Source organism: Archocentrus centrarchus, chromosome 19 (genome assembly GCF_007364275.1).
Source record: "Archocentrus centrarchus isolate MPI-CPG fArcCen1 chromosome 19, fArcCen1, whole genome shotgun sequence".
Taxonomy (NCBI): Eukaryota; Metazoa; Chordata; class Actinopteri; order Cichliformes; family Cichlidae; genus Archocentrus; species Archocentrus centrarchus.
Genome location: NC_044364.1, coordinates 23,042,682 through 23,070,419, shown reverse-complemented (window position 1 = coordinate 23,070,419; position 27,738 = coordinate 23,042,682). Strand labels below are relative to the sequence as shown.

The following is a 27,738-nucleotide window of genomic DNA, read 5'->3' as shown; positions in this document are numbered from 1 at the left end:
TGCAACAAAGCTCATAAAGCACGAAAGTGGTCTGGTTTAATGCCAGTTAACAATAACAACATAAATAATCATAAGACGGTCCTCGGTGAATCTGATGGCAGTGTCAGATACCTTCCGGATGTGGGGACTCGTTTGAGGGATAAAATCAGCAGACTTCATTAACTGCACATGATTAAGAACATTAAGTCTGTGACTCGCAGGCCTCTCTTTACTTTACTGACTGTGGTGTGTGTAGGTTACACTTTGCTTATCTGGGATCCTACATAAAGCACACAGTCTCGCAGCCATATTTTAATTTAGGAGCAATATAACCAGGAACTAATTTATTGCTGTAGCTGGGGAACAATTTACTGACGTACGGCTTCCATGGAAACTTCACCTCGCGGAAGAGAGGCCAAAAAGTTCCCGTCAGGTGTGTCCTGGTGACTGTGAAGACTGATTAGGCTGGTCTACTGATACCTGTCGACGTTTAAGGTAAACCAACGAAACGGTGTGTGTGTTTGTGTGTGTGTGTGTGTGTAATATTGAAAATATTGTAAAGAATACTTTTTTTTTTTTTATATTGTAAAGAATACTGTAACTACCAGACACACAGAAGCAGCGTGTCCATACATCTCTGAACACATGGAAGTTTTAAGGGAGCAACTATAGTATAGTAAAGTCCATCAATAAAGACATTTATAAACTTGCAGTTTTGTGTCGATACACCACCACAGTGGATTCTAAAACAAAGAGTGAAGGTGTGACTGAAGTGTGGACTTTCAGCTTTAATTCAATCGGTTTACCTGGAGGAAGCCATCAGTAGATGGGTTCATGAATGGAAGTGCAGAATTCATACCTTGTTGCGTTCAAGAACAGGAAGCCCAGATTAGGCTTTGCAACATCTAAAAGAGCCCAAACACTTCCAGAATGAATTCTTTGGACAGATGAAAACAAGATGAACCTGTTCTAGAATATTGGGAACAGTTTGGAACAAGGAAAAGAACTTCTCATCATCCAAACCATACCACATATTTCTCCCATTCTGGATTCTCTTCATTGGCTCCCTGTCAAATCCTGAATTGAATTAAAAATCCTTCTTTTCACATTCAAGATCTTGAATAATCAGGTCCCATCTTATTTTAAAGACCTCGTTGTACCGTACCACCCCAATAAAGCACTTCGCTCACAGATTAGACTAGGCTTAAAATTTTCCTTTTTGATCAAGCTTGTAGTTAGGACTGGAACAGGTGATCCTGAACTCTCAGTTAGTTGCATTGCAATAGGCATAGGCTGTGGGGGCAGGGGTTCTATGATGCACTGAATATTTCTTCTTTATTCACCCCTTTTCACTCTGGTTGTACATCACTCTGCATTTAATCATTAGTTATTAATCTCTGGCTCTCTTCCACAGCATGTCTTTTGTCCTGTCTCTCTCCCCTCAGCCCCAACCGGTCGCAGCAGATGACTGCCCTCCCTGAGCCTGGTTCTGCTGCAGGTTTCTTCCTGTTAAAAGGGAGTTTTTTCCTTCCCACTGTCACCAAGTGTTTGCTCATGGGGGGGTTGTCTGATTGTTGGGATTTATCTCAGTGTTACTGTAGGGTTTTTACCTTATAATGCACCTTGAGGCAACTGTTTGTTATGATTTGGTGCTATATAAATAAAAATGAATAGAATTGAACCTGAAAAATATTTGCCGATTCTATTCTGATACTGGGGCAGCACGGTGGTCCAGGTTCAATTCCACCTTGGCCCGGGCCTCTCTCTGTGTGGAGTCTGTTCTCCCTGTGTCCTCCCACAGTGCAGACATGCATTTAGGTTAATTGGTCATTCTAAATTGCCCATAGGTGTGAATGGTTGTCTGTGTCTGTGTTAGCCCTGCGACAGGCTGACGACCTGTACAGCTGGGATAGGCTGCAGCCCCCCCCCCCCCCCCCCGCGACCCTGAACAGGATAAGCGGAAGCAAATGGATGGATATTCTGATACTAATTTTGTTTGGGATGTTTTTTTGGTCTCTGTTTAAATAGCTAAAAATCAAAGAAGGTTTGTACACACCTCGTTGCCTGTGGGTGTTGCTCGTTGCCTGTGGGGTTCCTCACTCCCCTTCACATAATGCAATTCATTCATTTGAACTCTGCATGTCCACAGAAACATTTTCAAAGAATTGTTTGTTGTTCATGACATCTGTCTCTTTAGAGCATGTCATTTGAGGTTTAATGAAGCATTTACTGTATTGTATTTACTTTTATCCCTGGCTTTCCTTACTCTTTGTACATTGCATCTTGTTGTTTATGTTATTTTCTCTTACTCATAGTTTTATACAAATTAATATAGCACTGAGGTTATGGTAAATGGGCTGGTTCACGAGTACTCAAAACACATTATACAACATGCCTTCATTCACCCATACAAGCACTGTACTGAACCACCAACCTTCTGATTAGTAGGTAGCGTATCTGCTCTACCTCTTGAGCCACAGCCACCCCTAAATGCATGTATGTGTGCTGTAACTGAACATAGAATTTCATTCCCTAGTAAACTGATATGTGCTTATGTAATGACGCTAGTTTGACATGTGAGGTCTTACAGGCTTGAAACAGGTTGCAAAAGATATATTTCCTCACCTACCTGTGCTGTTATCTATCATACAGATAACATTGGCTTTATTTGCACAAATTCAAAACATTTGTCTGCCTCAATCCCAAAAACAACGGAGGTCTGTGGACTATCAAGAACACTAAGACGTTGTATCTGGAAGACAAATTGTATTGCTAATGTTTAAATGTCATTTTCAATGCCATGGCACTGCAAACTAAATTCCATGCACCTCTATTGTACTTATTTAGATAACAATACAATGAAATATGTCATAAGCAAAAATAGGTCTAACAATATGTTTAAGAAAATTAAGTTGTTGATTCTTGTCTAGTGCTCAGTGTGCTTACACAGAGTTGCAGGAGCAACAGCCTTATTTAAAAAACCACTCATACAGACAGTTTTTTTTTTTTTTGTTTTTTTAAGTGTACGAGTGATTTGTCAGGTGAGAGAGACTTAGAATAGAATCAAGGATCCCAATCAAACTGCAAGAGGTTCTGCAGGGGGTCTGTGATGCTATTATATGATGCTCATGTGGCCAATGCTCATCACTCCAAGTATTCAGATCTCAGGAAAAGTTATCCAGTCCTATAAGGGAGGAGTGAGGATGAGAATTATTGAGGAGCTTAAGGGGACTTTACAAAGCTCCATTTGAAGATTTGAAAAAAAAAAAAAAAACTACACACCATTCACCTTTCTAATTGATTTTCTTTTTTACCTCTTGGTGACACACAGAGAATTTTTTTTTTTTCTGTATATATATTGCCAAAAGTATTCATTTGCCCATCCAGGTTATTGAGTTCAGGTGTTCTCATCACTTCCATGGTCATCTCTACTTAACACTGGGCCCGCTGCCAGAGGCCTGGGAGCTTGAGGCTCCTGCACAGTATCTTAGCTCTTCCTAGGATGCTGCTTTTCTGGACAAAGACCTTGGATGTCGTTCCTGAAATCTGCTGGAGCAACTCTCCCAGTTTTGGGGCCGCTGTGCTCAGTGTTCCGATTACCACAGAGACCACTGTTGCCTTCACCTTCCTCATCCTCTCTAGCTCTTCTCTCAGCTCTTGGTATTTCATGAGCTTCTCGTGTTCCTCCTTCTTGATAGCTCAGTCATTCTCAACCACCCATGGAGGTGTATACTATTCTGACCTCGGGACTTCCAGGCCATGCTCGACACGGGTGTTCCTGTACTCAATGCCAGCCACTTGGTTATACCCTCCCTTCTAGCATCTCGCACCCTGCTGTTATATGCTGGATTGTCTCAGGGGCATCTCTGCACAACCTGCACCTGGGGGTCTTGCTTGGTGTGATAGACCCCAGCCTACATAGCCCATTAATAAAAAGAAACTGATCATATTTAAGATCAAATATTCATTTGAGTCTAGATAAACAGCACATTTTATTTTAACTTCAATGATTCTTTCTCTCTATTGGTTAAATCTTTTGAAACTTACTACAAGTATTCATTGGGAAAATCATTCCAAGAATGGTGCAGATGAATTTCTGATTTTTTTTTTTTTTTTTTTTTTTTTTTTATGAATTTTTGAAAATTTCAAGAAATACTGTAGATTGATATTTAACTCCAGAATAGTTACTCCTTCCTTATTTTGTTAGTCAATTCTTTTGAAACTTGGTATGAGTATTCATTAGGCAGTGGTCTCGAATGGTCCAATTTTTGAGCTTTTTTTAATACACTTTTTTTTTTTTTTTTTTTTTTTAAATAAGTCAAAAGTAAGTGACAGATGGTTGACTTACAGCCAAATTAGTTTCCATTCCAATATAGGACATAATGTACAAGTAAAACATTTGACAGTGTAGCTCTGCAGGCCACAGGTCTATTTTCATACCTAATGCCGTTTGTGTTTGTGTCCTTGTTCCAGAGGAAGATGGTGTCTAAACAAAATCACTCAGAGGCTTTCCAGGTATCCAAGGAGTTCAGTACGAAGATGCAGACCCAACTGACACACAACGACCTGGAAGTCAAAGATTTTGTTGCTAACAAGGACTATAGGTATACTCCTGTGTGTGTGTGTGTGTGTGTGTGTGTGTGTGTGTGTGTGTGTGTGTGTGTGTGTGTGTGTGTGTGTACACATTTACATCTTCAGGCTATCACGTGTTGTAGGATCAAGGCGCTTGAGATGAGCTGAAGCGGATGGAGAAGAAATTGCAGGTGGAGCGAGATGGCAACATTAAGAAGTGAGTCCTTAATAAACTCAAACTCCTCTGAGTCTGACACAGACTGCTACTATAGGACTGTGAAAGCATATCTCCACGTTTGGAAAAGAAAGAAAAGTGAGTCATGTAACTGTCACCAATATACACTTCTTTGAACAGTTCTTTTGTTTTTTTTTTTGTTTTTTTTACATTAATCACCAGTAGCCTGAGTAAAGCAGCATGAACAAAAGTACAATGCACCTGTTCAATTGAAGCATCTCTTGAATTTTTTATATATAAATTTTTTTTTTTTTTTTAATTTAACCTTTATTTATACAGGTAGTCCCATTGAAGCTCAGTGTCTCATTTGCAAGAGAGACCTGTTTCCAAAACATAATAAATTTTCAACAATAGAACAAATATAACATTTGCTGGTGCTTTTCAAGTGTCTTGTATTATCATATATAATATTGGCCACTAGTAACACTGTAGAATCTAAGACAGGGCATGTATTAACTGTGGACTCTTTTCACTCATGTTTCAGTCATAAATAATTTATGCTTTTACACAAGGTTTAGGATTGTGTGTGAGAATTTTTGACCATTCTTCCAGAAGCACATTAGTGCAGCTAATTCTATCACCTTGATAGAATTAGCTGCACTGTAATTGAAACACATGGTGAACTAAACCACTTTGCGTCTTTGTAAGGGTCCTTATCTGCCGGGGAAACAATGTAAGCAGAAACACCCAGACCTCTCTCTCCTCAGCCACCTCCTTCAGCTCTTCTGGGGGATACCAAACTGTTCTTAAGCCACCTGAGAGATTTAATCTCTCCAGCATGTTCTGGGTCTACCCTGGGGCTGCCTCCCAGTGGAATACGTGTGAAACATCTCACCCAGGAAGCCCCGAGGAGGCATCCTAGTGAAATGATCCACCTCTGCTGGCTCCTTTTGATATGGAGGAATAGTGGCACTACTCTGAGACCATTCTGAATAATGGAGTTCCTCAGCCTATCTCTAAGAGAGAGCCCTGACACCCTTCAGATGAAGCTCATTTCTGTCACTTGTATTGATGATCTCATTCTTTCGGTCACTACCCAAAGATTGTGGCCCTGTGAGGGTAGGGCTATATAGCATCAATGTCTGCATCACTAATGCTGTGCCTGTCTGTCACATGTTTGACACGTTGCTGCCATCAAATCAAAATTAACTATTTTCATGAAATAGTAAAATGTCTCACTTTAAACATTTCATGCATCTTCTGTGTTCTACTGTGAATAAAATATGGGTTTATGATTTGCATTCTGGTGCAGTGGTTAGCATTTTTACCTCACAGTGTGAAGGCCTGGGTTTGAATCCACCTTGGCCTTTCTGTGTGGAGTTCGCATGTTCCCCCCCCATGTTTGTGTGGGTTCTCGCCAGGTCCGGTTTTCCACAGTCCAAAGAGTGCAAGACAGTGCAGTTAGTGGGGTTAGGTTAGTTGGTGATACTGAATTGCCCATAGGTGTGAATGGTTGTCTGTCTCTCTGTTAGCCCTGTGATAGGCTAGTGACTTTGTCCAGGGTGTAGCCTGCCTATCACCCTATGACAGCCCCCCCACCCCCCCAACCCTGAAAAAGATAATGTTTGTATTGAACTGTTTTATTATCATTTACAATAATAAATGTCATGTCATGAATTGTACAATGAGCATCGTTCATAATGTGCCACACTTTTAAGTCTCAATTTTTTTTTTGAATGTTATTTTGTCATATTTTAGTGATGCACCAACATCGTTTGCACTAACGGGTTTTCATCTAGTTTTCATTTGTTTTAAGTCTTTTTCTTTTCGTCTGTTTGGAGAATAACGTGCAGTGTTCATGATGCAGGATGTGCATGTCACACAGTTAAGCAGCATTTAAAGTGCGATTCATTATTGAAGAATGTGATTAATGGTTTCAAATGACTTTGTTTAGACAGTTTTTGACATTGCCCATTAAACAGTCTTAAATTTAACTTTATCTGATTTTTTTTTTTTTTTGTTTGTTTTAGACTAGTCAGTTAGTCTAATTTCTTTTCTTGTTTAGTCAACTAAGAAATTATTGGCCAGGAGCATCTCTACTGTTGGACTTTGGTTTGTATAAATTTCTGTAGTTATTTCAGCAATATCCTGTAATAATGTGCCCAGTTTTTAAGGAATAGTGTTATCCTGTCTGTTTTCAAAGGCTTTACGTAGAGCTGCAAAGAATCTGGACTCAGTGGGACCAGTATGTCATGCAGGTCTCCAGTGAAATGGTCCTGAAAGATACAGAAATCATCGCGCTGCAGGAGAGAGAAACTAAACTCAGGACTGAGCTGGAGAGGAGCAGGGAACAGATTGAAAGGTGAGAAACCACAAGGGAATATGGGAGGATCAAAGAAGAAATACAAGAGCAGGATTGTACCATATAAAGATACTTTCAGCTGCCCCCTTATTCACAAGGAGTCACCACAGGTAGCTCTGCAAGCTTTTACACCAGATGCAACCCCCCAAAGGGATTTGTGTCTCCTCCCAGGACTGAACCAGGGAGGCTTTTGCTTCTTACGTAAGTGTGTAAACCACTACACTATAGAGCCACTGTATGATACATAGTACCATACTGTATATTGCCTGAATGTTAAGCAGGAAGTTTACTTCACATCGTTTAAAGCTGCTCCTGTCTGCCTCTTTCTTTCACACACCCATCACTAATGGACAACACTCAACAGTCCCACATCCTGACAGGAGGAACTAGGTGGCTGCAGATTTTCAAAACAAAAGTCTTTATTTTAATACAGGAAATTATTTGGTCAACCACAGCTATGTCTTGATTTTCAAAATAAAAGCCCAGGTGTGGTTGTAGGAATTGAATAGGCTCCTTTAAACTCACTCTTTCAAAATAAAGCCTCCAGGTACTTATTGAACATTATCAAGATGCTTTACCACTGTGGAATATTCAAAATAAAAGCCCCTTATTGTTTTAAGTAAATTGAGAGGATTCTCAGAAATATATCACATACTTTAAGGTGTCAGATTTTCAAAATGAAAGCCTAATTTTTTCTCTTTTAAATATTAATCATCAATAGCAGTCTCCACTCAGCTTTTTAGCAACGAGTAACATTCCTTATCCAGCAGTAGGAACAATCCCACTGTAGGTTTCTTTGTCAGGATAGCCTACCTAGGGCAAAATACAACTCACACTCTGGTAACACAGTGACTAAATATACTGTAACAATGTTTTTGAAATTGTAAACCCTGAAACTACTCATCTATGTGGAAAATGAATAATATTACAGTAACACATTACTCCTCAACACTGTTGGTTTAGTCCCAGGAAGATCTCCCTTTAGCATTAAGGGAGTAGGAGTTGCAGTGGAGATGTTGGATGATGATAAACAAATGACAATAGATAAAAGAGGGACGATTAATTTCAATATGAATATGGTGATTATCTGAGCTGTTTGTATTTATAATGTCTGTGTGTTTCTTATAAGGTACAAACAGCAACTGAGTGCTGGTTTGACTAGAGAGAAGGTTTTGGAAAAGAACAGAGTCCAAATGGAGCTGGAATGGGAGAGACGTTTTGAGGATGTAAAGGCTGACCACTACCTTGCAAATGAGCAGCTAATACAAGACCTGATCCAGGCCAGAGACCAGGTCAGCCTCTCGCACATAACACAAACCATGCTGTACAGTCTATGTGATTCATGCATGTGTGCAGTACACTTTATCTAGCACAAATACAAATTTAAATTACCTCAGGAAATGTTAATTCCTGCAGTGAAACAGATTTTAGAGAGTTGCAGGACTTTTATACTTCCTGGGAAAACAGAGACTGAAGTGAGGTATTCACACATGTTATGTGTAACCTTTGTCACTGTGCTGAAACAGAAACAGAACCACTTTGGTTCAAAGCCCAGGCTGATAATGTTGTATGAAGCTAACAGTGTTTCTCATCTTTCAGGCTAAAGCAGAGCTGACGGAGCGAGAGCAAGAACTCCATGATTTAACTGTCTTACTGCAGTCTGTTAGAAGGGAGAGAAATCAGGCAATACAGGTGAGCAGACATTTAACCACACACTGGCATACTACCCACTGACCGACAAGTGAAAGCAAGACAAAGAATATGAAAAAAAGAAGTTTCTTGACTTGATTACCAAACAGACAGGATTTTTAAAAAAGCGATAGCATAACTAAAAGTCCTCCGAACCAGCTCTAACTTTAAGCTTTGTCATAAAGGAAAGTTTGAAGCCTAATCTTAAAAGTAGATTCTCCTGAATCCAAACTGGGGGCTGGTTCCACACAACAGGGGCTGGTAGCTGCTACCGCTCTACTTTTGGAAACTCTAGGAACCACAAGTAAGTCTGCAGACTGAGAGCGAAGTGCTCTGTTTTAAGATGTGACGGGCCTGATCGTTCAGGACTTCGTTTGTGAGGAGAAGGATTTTATTTTGTATCTGTTAGTATGTGCACTTCCTGTACATTATGAATTCCTGTGCAGGTTTACATTTGTTATCCTATCTCAGACATCATTAGTACATTTTCAAATTTACAGCTCTTTCTGCATACATATAAACTAAAACATCATATGATTTTAAACAAACAGCAAATACATTAGACTTTGTCAATGATTGTCTTTGTCACTCTTTACTAATGGTCCTGTTGTCTGTAAATAAAGCCACAATAAACATTTATTTATTAGGCATGTCAGTACCCCATTTAGTAGGGCGATCATAAACTGAACACTTAACCTTAGAAAAGCCAATCAGAGATACCACATCTACACATTGAAAACATATGCATTCATACTGCTTTATGATCAGTTTTTACCAACTCAGAGTCATTGCCAAGGTAAAACCTTATCTCCCACAGCAGGACCTGGAAAAAGTTATTCATGCTTTTATTACTTCCGCCTGGACTACTGTAATTCTCTGTACTTTGGCATAGATCAATCATCTGTGCGCCGCCTGCAGGTAGTCCAGAATGCGGCAGCTCGTCTTTTAACCGGTTTAAAAAAGCATGAACACATTACCCCAGTCCTGTCATCCCTTCACTGGCTCCCTGTCCGTTTAGAATCGATTTTAAGATTTATTGCTTACTTTTAAAGCCTTAAACGGACTGGCACCTTTGTATCTGTCTGAGCTGCTTCACTGTCACACCCCTGTAAGAGCTCTGAGGTCATCGAACAGCTGCTCTTACAGAGGCCTAAAACTAGACTAAAACAGAGAGGTGATCGAGCTTTTGCAGCAGCAGCACCAAAGCTATGGAACGATCTACCTCTCCATATTCGCACAGCTCAGACGATACACACATTTAAATCTCTATTAAAAACACATTCTTTTCCTTGGCATTTGGCTGCAGTGCTACCTCCTTTTAGATGATTGTTTTATGGTATTTTATGGTACTTGTTTTAAACGTTTTAATTTTTAATTTTCTTATGTTATTTATTGTTCTTAATGTTTTTATTTATTTTTATTTTATTATTTTATTTATTTATTTATATATTTTTTTTTTATTAGTATAGTCCTTGGGGTTACAGATCTTGTACAGCACTTTGGTCAACGTCGTTGTTTTAAATGTGCTTATAAATAAACTTGACTTGACTTGACTTATGATAGAAAATCTGATTAAAAAACATTCAGGAAGCTCCAGTATATCCTATATCTCACACACACGAAAAGGCAAGCAGAGATGATGCCACCACCTCATTACTGCTGCAGAGCCAAGTATAATATTTTATACTGTTCAATCTACAGTGATGCATTATATTCTAGAAATCAGACATAAAAGTTTTTAAAGAGTCCATAAAGAAGTATATTAAAATATATTAATAAAATAACACAAGAGTCAGAACTCAATTGAAAGTCTTGAGATCTGTGACATGGTTAAAAATATGGGAAAACATATCAATGAAAATTTAAGATCGCTGCATGATGTTCGTTTGGAACACTGTGGCACAAGATGGCAGCAATTTACGTGTGTGTGTTTTTGTTTGTTTTTGGGTGGGTTTTTTTTTTTTTAATCAAAATGGGCAACAATTGCAATTTTGTTGCCATAAAGTTGCAATTAAAGCGTCAATTTAGAACAAGTGGTGGTGGGGGGGGGGCACAACAACTCTCCCCAGCAGAATGTTTCTGTCTCACAAACATGTCACTCTGCAAACAGTGAATCACAGAGGTCTTGTTGTCCGTGCTCATAAGTTTCCAAGGTTTAAAAAGTTAAACTAAAATAACTTTCATTTTATGGTAATTTTTTGTAAAAGCTTTCTCTTATGATGAGAAATACATAATTTTCTGGGTGGGTGATGATAGGGGAACTGAGTGATTGGATTGATAGAGTCAAACGTTGTGTCATATATTTGCGTATCCGATCAGATCCTACATGTTACATGGACAATAGTGATATGCTTCTTACTGCAACAAACGAGATGATGTGTCTTTGTTCAGCTGAGATTTGCATTAAATGGAGTTTTCCATGTTAAATTCAAGTAGCCTGCAAATCCAGAATCTGGATCAGATCCAGATGGCGTTTGGTTTGGCACCAGTTCTTGGTCCTCCACAAATCTCCCTCAAATACCGAATATTTGAGAGGAGATATGATTTTTTTTTTTTTTTAACCTTGACCCAATTATGGCAAAAATTGAATCAGGTCATCTGGAGGTTACTGTCCATTTTTCGTGCAAATTTGCTATGAATGGCACTGGTATTTTGCTGTAATATTGTTTAAAACAAACAAACAAACATACCAAAAAACAATACCCCGTTCCCCCCTCTGGGAGTTGGGTAAATATTGTAAGATGCTTGCATTTTGAAGCACATGTCTGAGATTTGCAAAGGGCTCTATGTAGATTTGAATACTGTCTGGAATGATGGAAGGAATGCGTTCCCATTGTTGGTGCACGTATGGTCTCAGTTTCATTTATGTTTGTGGTTCAGCCCACAAAACAAGCTGCAAATGTTTAGCTATTATCCCCAATAAATTAACATAATTTACATGATATTTACCAAAGACATAAATCCACAGGGTCTCACTCCAAGGTAGATTCTCTGGCATCAGAAGAGATCCAGTGTCTGCAGGAGCAGAACAACATCCTGCGTGCTGCGGTTACCCAGAGAGAAAGGACATGGAAGGTCTCAGCCATCTTTTAAGTCACTCACAGGCTGAGCCACAGGTCTCTTCTCCTCAGCCAGTTCAGCATCGAGAATCTTCAGCTCACACTCAGGTGGCTACTGGACCACCAGGCCACTCCACAGGCAAACCAGCAGGTGCTGTCAGCGCTCTTTTATACAAACATGATTGATAAGAGGAGGCTGTGACTCAGGAGGTAGAGCAGATCATGTACTAACTGGAAAGTTGGTGGTTCGATCCCTGGCTGCTCCTGCCCTCATGCCAAAGTATCCTTGGGCAAGATACTGAACCCCGAGTTGCTCCTGATGCATCCATCAGTGTGAATGTGTGTGACTGTTAGATAGAAAGCACTTAGACATAGAAAGTGCTCGTGTGAATGGGTGACTGAGACATGCTGTATAAAAAATTTGAGTGCTCATGTAGAGTAGAAAAGCGGTGTATAGTTGAGTTATTTGACAAGCTATACTAACATACTCTTTTCATTTAGCTCAGCGGTAAGATCAGTTTGATCCATTACATTGAACTAATACTCAGACTCGTTGTAGTTTTGGAATTTCTTGGAATTTCTTCTTTCTCTGTAACTAAGAGTTTTTTTTTTTTTCAAACTAAATAAACATAATGTGTGTAGCCACTGTGCCAAACCAATTATCCCCCCTTACTCCAGCAGAAATTATTGCTCGGTGCAGCTGGAAAGACATTTTAATTAGAACATTTAGCAAATGTGGCTGTGCTGCCGCTAATTCTTCTGTTAAGCTTAAGTTAACTTTAACAGTTTGCTCCACTGCAACATCAAAGCCACAGAAACACGGTGGAAACTGTAGCCAGAAGGTGTCAGAACCTGTTACCCTTGGAAAACAGCTCTTAGTTCAGAAATAGTCTGTGTGCACAAAGTCATTTTTTTAAAACTAAAGTTAAGACTAAATCTTTTTATCTGGAACACTGGAGCCAGACTGCGCTCAGCCTGTGGAGCAGGTGGTGTCCCTATCAAGAAAGCACCTCAAGGAGCAGCTAGGAGGTGCTACAGGACTGTCCAGCCTAGCTGCAGCCACAAAGGAACCCACAGAGGAGCTGGAACCCACAGTTCCAGGCAGCACACAGCTAGAGAATAAAGGTATTTTTGATGCTTGGATTTCTTTTTCTTTTGTCCTCTGTTGGGGTTGCTTTCAGCTTTCTATATATAATCCATAAATGATAACATAAGCTATCTGAAAACACTTAGCACTGTACATATTAAAACTAGATTATAGAGTGTAGAAAAAAAAGACTTTGTGAGCAGCAAAAACCCAACAATGAGGTCAGTGATTTTGTGTCCAACAAATTCAGTTAAGGGTGTTTAGGCTTTACCACCCTTAACTGAATAGATAGTCTTTACATTACAGTCTTTATGGCTTTTGTATAACACGTTAATGTTACACAGTGGAATACTTGAATTTTTAGTTAATCCATTCTTGACCTCCATATTTTTACCCTGGTATGTGCTGTGGGTCTTCAGGTGGTTGTACCAACAGCTCTGCTATGACAAAGCAGGACAGAGTGACACATATGGAGTCAGCTTCCAGTAACACCACACAGCAGGTACTAAAGGAATTCAGTGTAGTTTACTGGCAGCTGATCTGTCTGTCAGTGATGTGGAGTTTGAGCTACAATGACTATTATAAAATCCAAAAACCAAAATTGTTTAATCTTCCTTCCAGAAGGCACTCATGCAACAGTTCCAAGGAGAGAACAAGGATCTGAAATCAGGTCTGATGTGTGGTGTGTTTAAAAGATCCAATCCTGCTAAAAATGACCCTCACCTCCTTCGTGCCAGGCTGAAGCAGGCAGCGTCCTGTATCGCCCATTTGAGCAGAGAGAAACAGCAGCTGATAGAAATGGGCAACCGCCCTCCGTGCCCAGATCACCACTGTTGGACCACAGGGTAAAGTTACCGCAGCTCCTCACTGCACACCACAATAAAGAGCTGGGTCATTGCACCGTGCAGCTCATTTGGCTGCATTTTATAAGGCGAGTTAACCAGGCCTTTTGTTTAAGAAATTAAAATGAATGATAGCTGAGATATGGGGTGGCTGTAGCTCAGTAGGTAGAGCAGGTCACCTACTGACCTGCTCTACCTACGGTCAGCGGTTCGAATCCTGGCTACTCCAGGCTACATGCCAATGTAATCCTTGGGCAAGATACTTAACCCCCAAGTTGCTCTCCGACCGTTCTGTCGGAGTATGAATGTGTGTGAATGTTAGTAATTAAAAGCACTTAGCTTCGTAAAAATGGAAGAGCTTGTATGAATGGGAGTGCATGGGTGAATGCAAACAGGTTGTATAAGCGCTTTGAGTGCTCATACTGAGTAGAAAAGGCGCTTCACTAGTCACTAGTTCCATTTACCATTTACCATATGCAACCAGAACCCTGTGAATATGTGGAGCATATTATTACTGAGTCTTTATGCCAGAGCACAAGCTACACGATACATCATGTCATGACTTCATAAGCTGGGATGGCATAGCACTGTTCCCTCCCAGCAAACCTGCTGCTTTGCTTTGGGGGGGAGTGTGCATGCTCTCTGGCTTCCTCCTACAGTCCCAGAACATGTACATCAAGTTAATCTCTAAAGTGGCCAGAAGTAACAATTGTTAGAAAAGGACACAATAAAGGACATTAATGCTAGATTCACAGGCCATGCAGGTCTTTTGCAGATAGAAGGTCTCAACAAGTTCCAGCTAAAAAAGTGAATCAAGAAAAACACTAGCCGTAAGAGAAAGACCACAGAGGAAGAAAAAGAATCAAAACGAGCCCATTGTTCTTAAATCAGAACCAATCTTCCTCAACATCCTCATAAATACCTCTGCTGAAATGAAGGGTGCAGTTGAATAGTCCAGAAAATGACCTCTTACCTCCTTTTCCTAACCACTTTTCCTTGACCTTGGTGGGAAAACATCATGTGGGGCAATGACAGGTGTGTAGGAGATTCATAAGTACTGGAACATACACTGGAGATCAAAATTAGAGAACAACACGCAATTTCCTAAATGTAAAGGTCATTGTGTAGTCCTGTGTGAAATCATCCTAGCAGGAGTGAAATAGCAGTATTTAAGCTTATTTCATAAATTGTATATATTCTAAAGCTAAGCATAAAAAACGTAAATGATATAATTGAAAAAGAACACTGATCAAAATTAGAGAACACTTTCAGATACCTGCAAGTTGTCGGTGTTAATCTGGCACCTGATGCCATTTTCCTTAATTATCTGACAAAACCCTATTTAACTGGCAGCCCAACTTTCCAGTTTTCACTGACTTTGCAAAATGGTGAGCTGTTCCAAAGTAGACTGAAACCCTCCGGCAGCAGGTTGTCCAGATGAAGGCCAAAGGGGTGACCCTATCAGCCATAGCAAGAGAAGTTGGTCATTCTAAGTCTGTGAGTTCTAGAATAGTGCATCTTTACAACATCACAAACTCATTCAAGTCCCCCAAGAAGGCTGGTCGCCTATGGAAAGACTAATGCAAAGAGGACAGGATAATGTGGAGAATCTCCAGGGTAATCGGTTCAACACTGCACCTGCCTCGCCAGTTCAGCGCTGAACAGGATAAGGATCTGTCTCGTCATACAGTCTCTCGACGTTTAAGAGCATTTGGACTGAAAGTCCACTCTGCAGTGACTAAACCTCTCTTTAGCAGAAAGAATCAAAACGCTAGACTCACCTTTGCTGAGGAGCATGTTGTGTGGACAGAAGAGAAGTGGTCCAGAGTTCCTTTTAGTGATGAAAGCAAGTTTATTTGGGTCTGATGGGGGAAACATTATGTCGTTGACAAAACTGGCGAAAGACTGAATCCAAAGTGTGTAAAGAAGTCAGTGAAAGGTGGAGGAAGTGTCACGGTTTGGGGAATGTTTTTCGGCAGCAGGAGTTGGACCTCTCATGCAGCTACACGGCAGAGTGAATGCAAGTGTGTATCAGAACCTTCTTCAACAACACGTGGTTCCTTCCTTGCGTTCATCACTCAATCAGCCAGCAATTTTCATGCAGGACAATGCCACCTGTCACACAGCAAAAAACGGGGAAAAGGCAGTGCCTTGAAACTGAAAAAATGAAGCAATGAAACTGGCCCAGTCCAGAGTCCTGATCTAAACACAATAGAAAAACCTCTGGAAAATACCTTGGTGACAAAGTTATGGCCAAAAACCCACAACAGTCACAGAACTGGAAGAAAGAGTGGACCAAAATCACACCAGAGCAGTGTTGAGAGACTACTGATGTCCTGTGGCCAACAGATGTGCTTGAATTCATTCAAAGCAAGGCCTGTACAATTCCTGTTTGTAACCTTCAGAATATGTAGCTTAATCTTACTGTGTTACATCATTGCTGTTCTCTAATTATGATCATCACGTTTTTTGCAAAAATAAAGGTTTATGATGATATACTTTGGTATTTTGTAAAACACTGCTCTAGTGGCACGATGTACCCCTTACACAAAATCCTTCAAATGTTGATCAATGTAGATTACATCATTTCTGAAAACATCAAGTGTTCATACATTGTTCTCTAATTTTGATCTCCAGTGTATAGTGGTAATCTAATGTAACTCCTCTCCTCCTCTTTGACCAAAGTAAAATTCCCTCCATCCAGAGCCTATCCCAGCTGACTGGAAGCATATATGAATTTAATGATAAATGCTGGCAGTACAACAACAAAACTAATGCAAACCGAACTATAGCAAACCATCCATGCACTAGGATAGTTTTAATATTAATCATGTTCTGGATTTAGAGAACTTAAATATATAAATCTGTGTACTTCACACAAGGCAAAACCTCAATAAGCATATTTTACAGCAGCATAATCTTCATAGTTCACCTGTGACTCTTAACAGTGTGTTGCAGAAAACTGAAAATGCACTGTTAATTAACATTCGCACTTTGCCGGATTTGTTGATCGGTTTATGAATCAATGGTGTGTCACTAGGAATTGTGGGATGGCATTATAACCTCTCCTTTCATAAAGGATGCTTCAGTCAATCATATCCTAAAAGAGACAATAAAGGGAGCATTGAAGCATCTTCCCTTTGGAGAATTTAAACAACTCTGATTGAGTTTGAGTCTGCCATGCAGACACTATAGTCCTGAGTCAAATCACAGAGTTTAGGAACCCTCCAAAGCAAAACTGACGCTTCGCCTGCATCCCAATTGTACCACAACAAGAACAGATTGTCCACTATTCCCCCAGCATGTAGTATCTGAAGGCAGAAATGATTATTAATTACTCAACATCCATGTCAGACCTGAGTGTTTACTAAATAAACCATGGTAACCATCACATACCTGATCATGTTCATCATGTTCATTCCTATCAGATCAGTCCACCTGATACTCACTCAACCCGACCAGTTAGGCTTCATTTGTTCAGTTTCTGTTAAGACTGATGTGAGCTCTCCTTGTATCGCCTCCTTTGGGGAATGCAAGATAGCAATGCAAAGAAAAGGCACTTCTCTCCAGTGCTTTTTTTTATGGGACAGCAAATAACTCATAATCACCATTTCAGCTCTCAATATCTCAGAGCAATCTGTCAAATGTTTTGGAACAATTGCAAAAGAATTAGTACTTGATGAATACTGACACAGTAGTACTATGTGAGGTTGCAGTTACATATCTTAGATGAGTGACTGAGAATGCCCTTGTAAAGGAAAATAAAGAGAAAAGGACAAAGGTTAAAGAAAATATACTTTGACTCTTGATTCAGAGACAGTATTACGATCCCAGGTCCTCTGTCTTCAGAATTTTAATATCTTATAACTTTTTGTGTGTAACAGAACGAATGGAGCTAGTGAAGGACACCCCCACAGAGAAACAAGGAAACCGCAATGACCGACTTTCTACTCTGGAACAGCTGCAGTACCAGCTCACCACACAGGTATCTGCACCAACATGGTTCTCCAAGTCTCTACAAGTCCATCTCGTTTTAATAAACTCTTCTTCTTTGCCATTCACTCAAACGTCTTTGGTACATGTCCAGTGGGAGCACTAAGGATTGTTTTCCATGAGTGCATCTTGTCTCAGTGGACTCATGTGTCTCATTTGAAGCCTATTTTCATGAGTCCAAATCAAAATTACCCCAATTTTAGTCCCAATTTTCAAAAGGAAACAGATGCTAAAAGCACAACCGGAGAAACACCATATTCGTATGTAAAGCTGTGATGTGCATATTGGAGATTTTCTGGCTGTGTCCAAGGTAAACTGAAGAAGATACCTTGAGAACAAAGATGTTTTGAAATAAAGCAATGAAAGAAATACAGGTGTCTATTGAATTATTTTATATTTTAATTATTGTATAGTCTTTACCTTACAACATAAAGCACCTTGAGGCGACCGTTTGTTATGATTTGGCGCTATATAAATAAAATTAAATAATTTCTTTTTTTTGCATTTCTGGCCACAGCGGCTTTTATCAGCAGTGGAAAGAGACAGGAAATGGGGGAAAGATACAGGGGAAGACACGCGGGCCAGGACTCAAAACCCGCGCTGCCCGCACCGCAACGCAGCATATGTATGTGGTCGCTGGCATCACCACTAAGCCACCCGGGTGCCCTGAATTGAATAATTTTAAGAACAACAAAGGGATTCTGGGTGCCCTCCCCCATGGGGTGGTGGGGCGCTCAGGTGAGGGAGCAGCAGTTGCCCCACACGGGGCTGGTTGGTTCTGACTCAGGACCACTGTGTGCGTGTGTGTGTATGTGTGAGTATGTATGTGGGGGGTGTGTGTCTGTGTGTGTGTGCGTGTGTGTACGTGCGTGTGTGTACGTGCGTGTGTGTGTGTGCGATATTTGTTGTTTGTATGCATGTGGGGGTGTGTTGTGTCCTGTTTGCAGTGGGGGCAGTGGGTGCCGGCCTGGAGTACGGTGGCATCCTGGGGGTGCGGTCACTTCAGGCCCTGGACCTGCCTTCCCTGGGCTGCGGGGGGGTGTAGGGAACTGGGGTGCCTAGTGAGCCAGTAGCTAGCTGGCTCTCTTCCTCCGGGGGGTAGTCCTCTGCCTCCCGGTCATATTTATCCTGGCCCCTCCCTCCTCCCACTCAGTTTAACATCACATTATGCACACATAGGTTCTCGGGGGTGGGGGGCTCGTGCTGCAGTGAGTAGGGCCATCACCTCGTCTCTGCTCGCTGTGCTGCGTGATGTCCCACTCCTCCTTTTTTAATTGCATTATACAGCTCACAACACATCATAGTACATATAGGGCCTTGGGGGGCAGGTGTGTCACACAGTGGTTAGTGGGTGGCACTGCTGAGGTGGCCCCACTTGTCTGTTCACTGCTGCCTGCACCTCAATTTTATTTACATTTTAGACATTGAGGGCCTTGGGGGGACAGTGTGGATGGGCGCTGTTATTCAGTGCTCATATTACATCTGTCCCTCCAATTTTAAAAGCACTGTAGTTTTCACACAGCCATACACATTCTTCTCAGTACATACATTCACATCACCCCCCAACACGCTGAGTGGGAGGAGGGGGCGGGCGGGCCTTCTCACACCCCGGTTCCATGCACCCCGCCTGGGATGGGGACTGGCTCATTGTTCGGGCTGGGTTGGCTGCTTCCTGGGTTGCCGCTGGCTTGGTGCTGGTACCCGCTCTCCCACATTAGGTGTCCATGTATGTTAACATGTGCGTATGCATGAGTGGTGACTGGTGCATGCGAATGTGCGTGCGTGTGTATGTGCGTGTGTGTACATGAGGGAATGACTGGTACGTGTGTGTGTGTGTGTGTGTACGTGCGTGCTTGTGAGAGTGTGTGTGTGTGGACAGCGGCCTGGGTTGGTGGCTTGCCAAGCCTTGGCACCGGTGGGACACGGAGGGTGGGAGTTACCCCTCCCTACCGCTCCACGCTGCTCCCCACTGGTCGTCACTGCCGCCCCTGGGGTGTGGGTGCCCGTGGGTCCCGGGATGTGTGGCCGGATGTCTCGGCATGGTTTTTGGCCTGCTCCCTTGGCGGCCGTGACCTGGGGGTGGCTTGGGCCTCTTTGGCGCGTGGGGGGGCTCTGCCGGGTGTCGGGCTGCTCTCGGGCGCTTGGGGCCTCGGGGGCCGCATGCCTGGCTCGTGCTGGGGGTGCCGGCCTGCCGGGGGGGGTGGGCTGCCCATCGTCTCTGGCTCTCTGGACTCTAGCCCCTGGATTGTGGGGGTTCCGTCTGTAGCCTCCCTCCTTCCTCTTCTGGGGAGTGTACGCGGTTGCCATCGGGATGTGTGGCCCCAAGTCTTCTGAGCTCCTGTGCTGTGGATGGCCTGGGTCCCCTGGGTCCTTCCCTATCTACCTCTGGATCGCGGGGGGCATGGTTGCAGTTTCTCGCCCTCATTATCGAATACATTGCATGACAAAGGCGCATACACACATTACTACAAACAATAAACTTGTGTGTGTTGTTTGTGTGTGTGTGTATATGTAGGTGCATATGGGTGTGTGTATGGATGTGTGTGTGTGTGTGTGTGTGTGAGTATATCAACCCCTTTTATTTTTTTTTATTTATTTATTTATTTTTTTTTTTTCTATCTCCTTTCTTCCTTTTCTCCCCCCCCCCTTTCTCCCCCCACCTCTTGTTCTTGCCCCTTCCTTGTTGCCTGTCAGACTTGGCATGAATAACTAAATAAAAAGATAAATAAATAAAAATAAAATTGCAAACATTAACAAGAAGAGCCTATAGGAAACATATAGAGCTGTTCTTGTCAAAGCAAATATGTTTGGTACATCAGTGCATTCGGATCATCATTCCGATTGTGAAAGATGCCAGACATGACAGGCTAAAAAAAAAAAAAAAAAAAAAAAAAAAAAAGAACAACAAAGTTCACTACTGGCAAGCAGCAGAGATATCTACCTCAACAACAACTATGGCTGGGCATCCTTGTTAAAATAATACAGTCAAACACAGATTCTGCTTATAGCAAAAATTTAGATATAATAACATTCTTTCAAAGCACCAGTCAGTAAATACATGTAATTCTACTGCCTTTTATTGGTTATAGCAACAGAAAAACTTTGGTCCCCAGAAAGCTGTTCTAACAGTGTTTGACTGCTAGTGCATCAGGAGGAGGTCACCATTTTCTCTCCTTCAGTGATGTATTCTGTGAAAGCTGAGCCGCTGCCATCTTGAAATCGGCAACCTCTTCTGATTTTACAGTACATGGTATCATTGCTTATCTCACATTCTTGAGTCTATGAAGAGTTGACTTGATGGACTAGATAAAAACCCTGGATTAGCAGCAAATAGTGGTGTGAAGACTTGACTGCAATCAGTAAATGGACATTCAAATTCCATTACAGATAGAGAGAGATTCACAAGCTGGACAGAGACCATTGCTACCATTGCTCTGAAATTAGAAAAAGATCAGTTGAGTATGCTTTCCTAACATCCATTCAAATGCACAGGCAAGTATTCATGCACAGAAACAGTATATTCAGTGCTGACTGAGTGGATATACATTTGCCTGTACTCTAAAATTGTAGTCCAAGCTTGCTATACAGCAATGGGACTCGGACAGAGGGAAGGCCTAGGCCTTTACTGAGTGTCTGGAAATGATAGAGACTTATTCCTGATTTAGACTTCTGCATTGGGTCTTTGCGAGGACTACAGGTCTCTGAACCCTGTGCTGTAACCTACCCTGTGTTGTTACATTTCTTGAGAGGTGCACATCAGGTTATGCTGTAGGTTACAGCTTAGGGTTCAGAGGGTTTCCAGTTACTTACGTAAGCCCCACAAAGACCCAACGCAGAAGTCTAAATCAAGCAAAATTATGTTGCGTTATTTTAGCTTGGATTTTTTTAATGCATAATAACTAATAACTTTAATTCTTTGAATTAAAGCCAAATGCAGGGCCTACAGGAAGGTGTACAAACCTTGATTTTTTTTTGTGAGTACTTTGGCTGAAATCCAAAGTCAAAAGTCATAATTTTTTCTACAGCGGTCAAACCCGATACAAAAACAGCCTCACTTCCAGGCCAGACATCCTGATACTGTGGTTACGTACCTACATACACAAACTTCTTACTGGACTTGAGGTTTGGGTTTTTCCAGTGGGACCAGACATTATAGTGTGTGGTCTAAATGCACTGGGCAATACACTATACATTAAAGGACTGCTGTTGTCAGCTGGGGGACAAATTGTTTTCAGAGGTGGACGTTTTCTTGTGTAAGCCAAGGCAAAATTCCTGCATCTAGGATGGTACGGATACTTTGGGGGTTTTGGTTTTTTCTTTTTTTTTTTTTGCCTGCCATGTCTGGCAGTTTTGCAATCAGAATGATGATCCAAATGCACTGTTGTACCAAACATATTTTCCTTTACAAGAAGAGCTCTAAAAGTTTACTATAGGCTACTCTTATTAATGTTTGTATTTTTTTTTATTTATTCTTTGTGGTTTGGAAGATTGAAAAACATGCGTCTATCACATGTCCAGTTACAATTTATTGGATGTTTTCTGAGGTGAACTTCTCGTTCCAAAATGCATCCATTGATAACTTCCATGTTCAGAGATGTATGGACACGCTGCTTCTGTGTGTCTGGTAGTTACAGTATTCTTTACAATATTTTCAATATTACACACACCACACACACACACACACACACCCACACACACACACAATTTGTGTTATTTTGTTGTTCCATCCATCAGTGGCACACTGACTGGGCATGAATAAATGTTGAATTTTGTACATCTTCAAAAATCAAAAATGGGAACCTGAGGGCTACTGGGGTCTTGGGAACTCAATGAGCTTTAGATATGGCTGTAGACACCCAATGATGACCGGAAAGCACAGGGCTCGCGAGCAAGTTTTTATCCCAGAGGTCAGAGGTTTTGATTATGATTTTGATTTCAATGAAGACTATCATGGAAAATAATTATACTGATTTCGAATTAGAACACAATTCTGCAAAAGAGAAAGGGATCTAAAGGGTTTTTGTTTCTTTCTTTTCTTGTTTTATTTTGTTTTGTTTTTTTTAAGGGTCTTTCAGATATTATGTTGTTATAACATGATAAGAATATGTACGTGTCTCTACTACCAGAGAAATAGTGATTCCACTAATGTGTTTATGCCAACAGGAGTTGCAGTATGCACTGAAGCAGAGGACTTGCACTATTGCTGAACAGATCCTCCCAGGAGCAAACAGCCAAGGTCCTGTCTTAAAAGAGACAGCGAACACTTTCAGGGCCTCAAATCCATTGAGGTAAGAGCCTTAAAGAATGCATTATTGAACTACCAAGCTCCATATACTAGTTAGCACTCTCACCTCACAGAAGGAAGGTTCCCGGTTCAAATCAACAAGCCGGGTCCTTTCTGTGTGGAGTTTGCATGTTCTCCGTAGGCCTGGATGGGTTTACTCTGGGTACTCTCCTCCCATAGTTTAATAACATGCTACAATACAATACTAGTTACAATACTTGATGATTCTAAATTGGCCATGGATGTAGATAGAATGCTTAAAGCATAGAGATTTATGTGTTTTATGAATGTATGGTTAAAATGTGACTTGAAGTCTAAAGAGCTTTGAGTGGTCAGTAAGACTTGAAAAGTCTTATATACTGTAAAATCCATCCATCCCTCCCTCTCTCTCCCACTGCGGCTAAGCAGAAAAAAGCCAGACCGCCCTCTCTCCAGCCACCTCCTCCAGCTTATCCTGGGGAACACTGAGGTGTTCCCAGGCTAGCTAAGAGATGTAAATCTCTCCGCATGTTTCGGGGTCTAGTTGGGGCTTCCTCCAATAGGACATGCCTAGAACACCTCAACCAGGAGGCACCCAGGAGGCATCATCGTCAGATGCCCGAACCACCATATATAACTCCTTTGGATGTGGAGGAGTGGCACCTTTACTCTGAGCTCTTCACCCTATCTCTAGGGTAGAAGCTAGCCACCCTTCAGAGAAAACTCATTTCTACTGTTTGTATCTGCGACCCTCATTCTTTCAGTCTCTACACAAATTTTGTGACCATAGGTGAGCGTAAGGACATAGATCTTACACTCAGCTCTCTCTTCACCACAATGGACCAGTATCGCATCAGCATGACTGCAGCTGCAGCCCCAAGTCATCTGTCAATCTTCTGATTCCCTCTGCCCACACTTGTAAGATACTTAAACTTCTCCACTTGGGGAAGCAACCCGTCCTTGACCTGGATTGGGCACTCCACCCTTTTCACTCTCCGGAACAAGTCTGGCTTATTGTCGGCAATGTTAACCAGGCTCTCTGCTGTGTGTTGTACGGTTGTATGGCTTTTAACAACAGGCCAGACACTCCATACTCCTGCTGCACCCCCCACAGGATACCCTGAGGGATGTGGTTAAATCCCTTCTCCAAATCCACAACACGGATTAAAGTATTCCTTCCACTATGTCATCAGTTGATGTGAGCTGCAACCCACCCGCACAATACACCATTTGAGAAGAGCACAGCTTTCACCTCCTGAGTTGCCTGACAGTTTGCCAGAAATGCTTTGAGGCAGTCCGAAAGTCTTTCCATGGCCACACCGAACTCCTCCCACATCCGAGTTTTTGCTTCAGCCACCACCCGAGCTTCATGCCGCTTCCGTTTGGCACATAAGCGCAAAATGACAGTCAGGACCCCGTTACCCCTGGCGCCGAAGGTGAAGGAAACAACCCCTCTCGTCCACCAGGAAAAGTTCCAATGTACAGGCAGCGAGCCGAGGGATACATGGATCTGTCCGGCACTGTAATCACAAGTACATGTCTTTGTCTGTACATTTATGAAGTGCTAGACGTTGGGAAAAAATGTAAGCTCTGGTTCACATGACATATTTTAAAATAAATGAACTCTTATTCTTCAGAGCACCAAGAATAAAGAGAAGACTGTTCCACTCAACTGGCCACAGTCACAGCTCCACTCAGGTTTGTCCAGAACTCAGCTGTCATCAGATGAATCACTGTGGTCATTAACAATGCTGTGGGACACACTGGAATGATGGACTTATGGACTCAGTTTTCTCAGAAGGTATCCACTGATCAACTGAACAAGCACACTTCATCCCTTGTACACCAGAAGATGTTAATTTTCTGCATATCCAACTATGTTCCAGCTGAGACAAGGCTCAGTCTCATGAATTACCAGTATGTTATGTCAATCACTGTAAAAAACCTTATGCATTGCATAAAGAACCAGTATATCCAATGTAAATGTCAATATATCACACCGTATATTAGGCATCATACAGAAAATATTAGATCATAAACTAGACTATCTATTTTCTGGAGAAATTGTGGTGGGATTGGTTGTTTCTTCTCAACTTGGTCTGTGACTTGCTGCTAAAAAAGTTGGAGGTAAATAAGTTGGCTAAAAAAAACTGAAGGGAGTTTTTTTTCTTAAATAAATAAAATGCAGTACTTTTATTTTAAAATCTGGCTCCTTAAACATATTGATAACCTAAAAATAACTGGGGCTTTTATTTTGAAACTTTAAGCTTTCTCTGAGGTTGTGTTAATTTTACTAAAATTAAACTAACTATTAACTATTAAGCATATCGATAACGCCAATAAGCGTTTTTGAAAAAAACAAAACAAGACGAGGAATTTTTCCTGTTCAATTCCTGTATTTTTTTTCTTTTTCTTTTTGAAAATCTAACACGATTCTGTACGTTGTGTTAATTTTGAACACACTAACTGAGGACTTTTATGTTGAAGATGCATGCACGTATTTTGATAATAGCCAATAAGTATTGGGTGCTTTTATCTTTGAAAAGTGCAAGTTTGGAGAATCCCATTCAATTCCTATAATGATCCCAGGGCTTTTATCTTGAAAATCAGAACTGTGACCAACAGAATAATTTCCTGTATCTAACAGAGAGCTTTTATTTAGGTGGTTCCACAGATTTTAAAGTATACTGATCTGCTATAAGAAACTGAGGGTTTTTATTTTGAAAATCTGACACACACTTGGTCCCTCCTGTTAGTACATTCAAATATTACCTCTCATTTTCCTCAACCACTTTTCCTTGACATCGATGGAAAATGTCATGAGGTGAAAGAGAGTGTGAAGGACAATGACTTTCTTTGGTTGTTTGGACTCTAAGACAATTTTCTGATGAAAGAACAATATAGCATCCTCAACTGCACCAAAGAGTAAAACACGTAATGTGGATTATTAAACATTCGTTCTCTCTCTTCTTGTTGAAAATTCAAAACATGTCAGTAGGTTATGACATCAAATGGGAAATCACTGTTAACTCACCTGCTAACCATAAAGCTACATGAGGGTAGGGGTTTTTCCTTAAAAATGATCATCTTGTATCATTTTTTTTTAATCTGTGAAGTAGGTACAGTATATCTGTATCACTTGAACAAAATGCAAACTCTCTACCTACTATGAACAGTTCAGAGACTGGAAGATAGATCAGTTCTTACTCAATGTGTGACTTTAGTCTCTGTCCAGCTCTCCAGGGAACAGTTTCCCAACCAGAGCAGTGGCCAGATAAAGCTCAGTTGCAGTGATTAGCATCATGACAGTACATAATTGTGAAACCAGAAAAACACAGCACAAACTTTGAATACCCTTGATGTGGTGATAAAGGCAATGGTGTGGTTTGAAATGTCTGTCAGAGCTGGTAAACAACAATCCTTCCTTTTTTTGGAAAAGACGATTTTGTGCACTTTCACTGTGGAAGAAAAGTTTCGTTTTATTTTGATATCTTCATTTACATTCAACATTGTTGACTCATCTATTTTCATTTTAGAGCAAACTTTCAGAAGACAGACACTCATTTCAATGATGAACTAATCTCATCAACATTTGAAATTTGCTGTTGGTTTTACAGCAGAGCAGCACAAAAATCAGCAACATAACATTCATATTAAGTTGAGGCATTTTAGTACTACATGGTATTATAATAATAGATAAGCATATGGAAACTTGCATCTTAGTTTAATTAAGTATCCCAAAACATAAATACAGTTCTAGCATTAGTAACAAAACCAAGTGTCTGACAACTGGTTGAAAATTAAAGGAGTTATGATGACCGTAGATGTGTTTATGTGTTTGAACTTCTTTTGTCTCTCCAAAAGGTGAATGTGAGCTCAAGAGCAGGAAGGAGGTGGCTGAGTCTGGTGGTTCTGCAGTCCAGATGATGATCCATGGTAGTGGTCTGATTCCCAGCCAGCCCCAAACTGAGGTCCAGCAGAGGAGAAACCGATCTAAAACACCGTCAAGCACTAAGACCAACAGACCTGCCAGGATCAGCAAGATCAGAAACTACAATGTTAAAGATTGAGGACTGAAATCAAATATGTTAACGAAGAGTTGAGAACCAACAAGGACCCTAACAGTGTCAGTTTTATCTGTGGTTCAGCACTACACTTGTTAAAGGAGCATTACAAAACTAAAGCATGTTACAGATAAAACATATACATGGTTGGAGAAGCATCATGTTTTTTCAAAAGTATTTTGAATTTTCTTCAACAAATACCAAATTAACAACCTGACTTAATCAGGACAAAGAAATCCACTTATTTTAAAACAAGGCCATCACCAGAAAAAAAGCAAGTCAGGTTTGCATTTACAAAAATCCTTGTGTTCAAAAGAGATAACTAAGACACCTAACTGGATGATTTACACTGACTGGCCCTTTCTTTGATAAAGTTCAAATAGTGTCCAGTCTTTTTCTTGTCCTTCAGTACATCTGAATATGTTTGAGGTGTGCTATTTGGGCTGGGGTTCAGTCATCTCAGTCTCCATTTACGTGAGGAAATTCAGCAGTGTGTGGACACCAATATCTAGCTATGGCTGCAGACTACAGTGGCACCCACATAAACATCCATCCATCCATCATCCATCCATTCTCTTCCGCTTATCCAAGGGTGAGGTGGAGCACACCCTGGACAGATCACCAGTCTGTGGCAGGTCTAGCACAGAGAGACA

The 27,738-nt window shown here is 41.1% G+C and overlaps 1 protein-coding gene across 1 annotated transcript; it reads left to right on the top strand.

Annotated features, from left to right (window-relative positions):
- The first annotated feature begins 3 nt into the window (after positions 1 to 3).
- ccdc57 (coiled-coil domain containing 57) lies at positions 4 to 27,738 on the top strand. The gene is given in 18 exon segments (XM_030755866.1): positions 4 to 474; positions 4,453 to 4,583; positions 4,695 to 4,768; positions 6,930 to 7,088; positions 8,218 to 8,380; positions 8,688 to 8,780; positions 11,746 to 11,758; positions 11,761 to 11,832; positions 11,835 to 11,987; positions 12,800 to 12,961; positions 13,343 to 13,425; positions 13,545 to 13,733; positions 13,735 to 13,768; positions 17,650 to 17,750; positions 22,922 to 23,046; positions 24,661 to 24,790; positions 24,792 to 24,822; positions 26,886 to 27,738. Coding segments are annotated over 16 exon segments (1,758 nt in total). The 5' UTR covers positions 4 to 474; positions 4,453 to 4,583; positions 4,695 to 4,724; the 3' UTR covers positions 27,092 to 27,738.